At 44.1% G+C, this 4888-nt stretch overlaps 1 protein-coding gene across 1 annotated transcript in view; it reads right to left on the bottom strand.

Annotated features, from left to right (window-relative positions):
• Positions 1-762: 762 nt before the first annotated feature.
• LOC119314255 overlaps positions 763-4888 on the bottom strand; it is a 5267-nt gene continuing 1141 nt past the window's right edge. The window contains exons 2-9 of the mRNA XM_037588998.1: positions 4434-4568; positions 4240-4323; positions 3902-3998; positions 3603-3674; positions 3431-3508; positions 1968-2179; positions 1238-1377; positions 763-775 (exon numbers count right to left, since the gene is read on the bottom strand). Of these exons, the coding sequence (XP_037444895.1) occupies positions 1352-1377; positions 1968-2179; positions 3431-3508; positions 3603-3674; positions 3902-3998; positions 4240-4323; positions 4434-4521 (657 nt within the window). The 5' untranslated portion in view covers positions 4522-4568 and the 3' untranslated portion in view covers positions 763-775; positions 1238-1351. The remainder of the gene's footprint in view (positions 776-1237; positions 1378-1967; positions 2180-3430; positions 3509-3602; positions 3675-3901; positions 3999-4239; positions 4324-4433; positions 4569-4888) is intronic.

The raw sequence follows: 4888 nt of genomic DNA, 5'->3' as shown, positions 1-4888 counted from the left end.
CAAGGCCTTCCAGGTGTACATTTTCAACCTGATCACCACCAGGCCACACAGACAGCTAACAGGCCTATACTACAGCATCGGTTGGGAAACTGGGCTTGAACAATAAATGAGTTGCATCTAGTATATGAGACTAAATAAAAAGAGAAGTTTCAAAGTACCTGAGTAATGAAGAAAAAAGGAACAAGGGACTTAACTAGGCACACGAAATTACACACATGTTTGCATATGTTAATCAGATTAACATGTTAGAGACAACCCCACAATTCATTTCAACAATATGCCTGCTGGATTAGGGTGACTCCTTTGAGAAAAATAAGCCTCTTACAATTAAACATTCGAGTAGACATAACCAACAGTTATTGGATTATTATAAATTAAACACTCGCTGCAGCCTACGGCATAATCAATCGAATTGAATCAAACAACAACCAAATCAACTCGAATGTTGTGGAGCAGCCCGTTCCCGTCAACAACTTACAAGAATAGCAGATGATTTAGGCTCCTGACCGAGCCGGCACGCCGGCATCGTGCCCTTCAGTAGATTGCTCGACAATCCCCTGCATTTAATTTAACACGCATCAGACTGGCAAATCACAGGTAGAAAGAAACAAACTATCAAAAAGAACGCTGATGATGATGTGAAGAACCTACAGGATGGTGAGGCAAGTGGGCTCGCTGACCTCCGTACGGATGCCGCCTTGAGAGACACATACGTAGTACTGCCTGTGTGCTTGAGCTAACATAGTACGTACATGGTTGCGCTCCTGGGGTATAGCTAGTGTTCCAAAATGAACAGAGTATGCTATAGGAGTTGGAGCAATTTTATTTTAGATAACAATAACAGCGTGCAGCTGGGTGAGGTACAAACTAAAATATCAGTCCATTCAGTAGCGAAACAACAAACATTGCTAGTTCCTGGCCGTAGAGCAGCAGGAGCAAAATTGATATGAATTAGAAGGACCAGAGCTCAACTAGTACAGCCAGCAGAAAGGTAATAAGTGTGCTAATCCAAATCATCACTTGACATCCGGGCGTGACAGTGCATATGAATCATCTTTTCTATGACACAAGAGTAAAATCTTACTATGACCAGTAAATTATTCCATGACAGTAGCTAATTGGGCTCCAACACTCAAGCACAGCAAGCACAAACTAAATAACCCATGGTCATGAACCAGAGCATGGTACTACAGCAGCACAAGAGCATGGTAGAGGTAGAGGTAGGAGGTGGACTCACCGGGGAGGTTGTAGTCGACGCGCCGCCACCGTCATGCCATGGTCGGGCTCAGGCGTGGGCTACTGGTCATCATCTTGGTCCTTGTGGATGCAGTCCATGGACCGGAACTGGAGATCACTTGTTGTTGCTTGTTGAGGTTCCTCCATGGATAAGAGAAGCATCATCAGCACACAAAAAAAAGGAGTCTCTGGAAACTTAAGGCACAAAGTGCTGCTACTAGAGCGACAATATGACAGTAATACTTAGCAAGGCATAGTTTATGTCTTGCATCACAACTATTCTAAACAATTGTTCGTTTGCAAGCATGAGTCTATAGTTTTCCTTAGGCATAAAAGAAAGACACATATACACTCTTCCATTGATTAATTACAGATTTCATCACTCTTAGATTATACATTCATAGTGCAACACCACATTGCTAGATTTCCACAAGTTTTCCTACTAGTTGGAATGGTGTAGTGTGAACCTCCAATGGTAGACCTGAAATGGGAACCAACTCAATTTAGCTATATTTCCAGCTCTCTTTCAAGAACATCATACCATCCATGCTACGGCGGCGGGGGGTGTACGACAAAAGTCAGAATAACTCATATGTTCCTAGGTGAGAGATTAAATAGTGTTTGAGTAAAAAAAGACAATTCTTTTATCATGACAGGAGCACATATAACAGCACACATCTAACAACCCATACTCAGCAACCATATAAGCAACATAAGCAGTGATTTTTCACCTTTGCACAGGCTCGGCGGTGAATTGGGCATGGAAGGGAGTGTGAGGCGAGCTTGAACAGGGAAGAGGGTGGCTTGTGCAACTGCATGACAAAACCCCATCTGGTAAGAAGACCCTGTGATCCAAGATGGAGCAAGAGACGCCCTCCCAACTGCAGGGGTTGTGGTCCAGCTGTGGCGTTGAAGCCCAGCTTGAGCTCCAGCAACACCTCGCCTGTGGGCAACAGGCAAACAACACCATAAGTAAACGATGTCTCACATGATGATTAGTAGTTTACAGGGATTTACTTGCAGTCTATACATGATTGCTTAGAATCGAAAATGGTAGAGAAATACTAGTTGAGAAGAATAGGAGGTGAGTGTACGAAACAGGGACGGTAAGGAACTCAAGTGGTAAGGTAAAACTTGTAAGAGCAGCAAGGCAATAAATAAATCTATGTACGAAACAGGGGTGCTACTGCTACAGCTTTGAGTCGCTACCGCTGTTGCCTCCCACCAGAGCAAGCAAACCTACAAGGTGTTCCTCATGCTTTCCCTTCTAGTAGACTGCAACTTCCCCTTGCTGGCTGGTTTGGTAGTTGATCAAACTGAATACGTACCTGAATGCGCTTCAGTCCATGGGTTGGTTCAGTTTGAGAATTGGTTCCAGTCCAAAACTTTAAGATGGTTGGGTTCGATAGTTTGGAGCGATTTGGATTTGGATTGAGGCGCTTATGTCCAGGATTGGACTGGGTTGGTGGATTTCACTTCACCGATGGTATGCAGTTTGGATTGGATTCGATTTGGACAGGGGAGCTTATATCTGCATCTGCAACACGTTGTATGCATTATGAACAGAATAATTCTAGTCTAAGATGCTTATAACAATGTATAACCGGCGAGCTAAAGGCTTGCTGAGGCCGTGCCGCCACGGCATGGTCTTAGTTGCAAAGGTGCACTTGAGTAGGTCTACAAACATATATAGAATGGTCTGAAACCTATCACCTTCAGAATATCTAAAGTTTTCCTCGGGCATAAAAGAAAAGACACCTGCGATTAATACGCTGTTCCACTGATTAACTACAGATTCCGTCACTCTTAAATAATACATTCATTCATCCCGCAAACACCGCATTGCTAGATTTTCACACAAGAATCTACTAATTGGAATGGTTTAGTGTGATCTCTTATCAACGCCATGACTGATCCGAGACATAACAATGCTACTGTGAACCCTACCAAGCAGATGCATTTATAAGGCCCTAACGAGTAAACTGCATATAACCGTCAACAAGCTTCTGAAATAAAAGGCACTACATCCAAGCTCTAGCCATACAAGTCCCTAACATCTCCATCTGTGCATAATGATGTTAGTTGGAGATGCTACAGGCTTGCTAAGGCCACTGCATAATCAATCGAATCGAATCAAACAACAACCAAATCGACTCGAATGTTGTGGAGCAGCCCATGCCCGTCAAAAACTTACAAGAACAGCAGATGATTTAGGCTCCTGACCGAGCCAGCACGTCGCATCATGCCCTTAAGTAGATTGCTCGACAAGACCCTGCATTTAATTTAACATGCATCAGACTGGCGAATCATCGGTAGAAAGAAACAAACTGTCAAGGAGAACGGTGATGATGATGAGAAGAACCTACAGGGTGGTGAGATGAGTGAGCTCGCTGACCTCCCTACGAATACCGCCTTGAGGGTAGTTGGCTCTCAGGCAACTGGACAGGTACACAAACAAAACACCCACATTTTATTTTAGCAGCCTGATTGATCAATATACTACTCCCTCCGTCCCATAATATAGGGCGTTTTTGACATTAGTGTAGTGTCAAAAAACGTCTTACAATATGGGACGGAGGGAGTACCAAAGAGGCAAAACAATCAATGAACAAGTATAAACCAGAGAGAGAGAGAGAGAGAGAGAGAGAGAGAGAGTACACCATACTGGTGGCATGCGTACATCGCTCTGAGCTCGGTGCAGGGGATCGAGGCATGTAGGTAGTTCTGGTGCAGAGCTCCATGTTGGCCCTCAGATGGCAAACCTGCAATGGGAACCAACTCATTTTAGCTACGTCCCCGGCACTCTTTCAAGAACATCATATCATTCATGCTATGCTACAGGGGGTACACGGTAGTGAATACAATTGTAAGTCCGAATAGTTTTATTTGCGAAGACAAAAGTCGGAATAACTAGCATGTTCCCAGGTGAGAGACTAAATCAGATTGTTCCGTTGACTGAAATAGAAAGAATGCAAAGGGCCACCGAAGATGTTGACTACTCACTTGAATTAGAAGACAGTGAGAGGATCCCTTTCCTGGCACGAGCATCGGATCGACGGTGGCACTTGTTCTTCCCTGTTGCGGATCCTCAATGGACAAGAGAATGAAGGCGTCATCAGCACGTGCGCGCGCGCACACACACACACACAAAGAAAGACTCTGAAAATTGAACGACCATTGGGGGCGCTGCTGCTTACCCAAGGCGCCACCAAAGCGGATTTTACAGTCGTACACAACATGGTCGTTGGCCCAGCTCGGCTGCACCATACCGGAGCGAGCAACCATGGCACCGTTCTTCCGTCGAACTCAGTTCACAACAGAAGAAAGTCCGTCTTACACAAGCAAAGATTGAATGTTCAGTGGCATATATATTAAAATGGTAAAAAAAATGACGCGAGCTGTGGATAGAAAAAAATATTTCTATCTTGGGCGTGGAGAGCTCTATATAAATTGAATTGAACCAAGGCAATGCAGTGGATGAATTTGACCGTCGACAGGACAAATTAACCCAAAAACATGGCATATGCATGTACAAGGAGCAAATATAGTACGCCATCTATCCAACTAGTAAGCATCAATTGAAGTGCTCGTTCAGAATACATGAGATGGATAAACTGAGGAATCTAAGCTAACAATCCCCACATAAATCTGG

Source organism: Triticum dicoccoides, chromosome 6A, assembly GCF_002162155.2.
Source record: "Triticum dicoccoides isolate Atlit2015 ecotype Zavitan chromosome 6A, WEW_v2.0, whole genome shotgun sequence".
Lineage (NCBI taxonomy): Eukaryota > Viridiplantae > Streptophyta > Magnoliopsida > Poales > Poaceae > Triticum > Triticum dicoccoides.
Note: the sequence above shows the minus strand (reverse complement) of the source record. Positions and strands in the feature narration are given on the sequence as shown.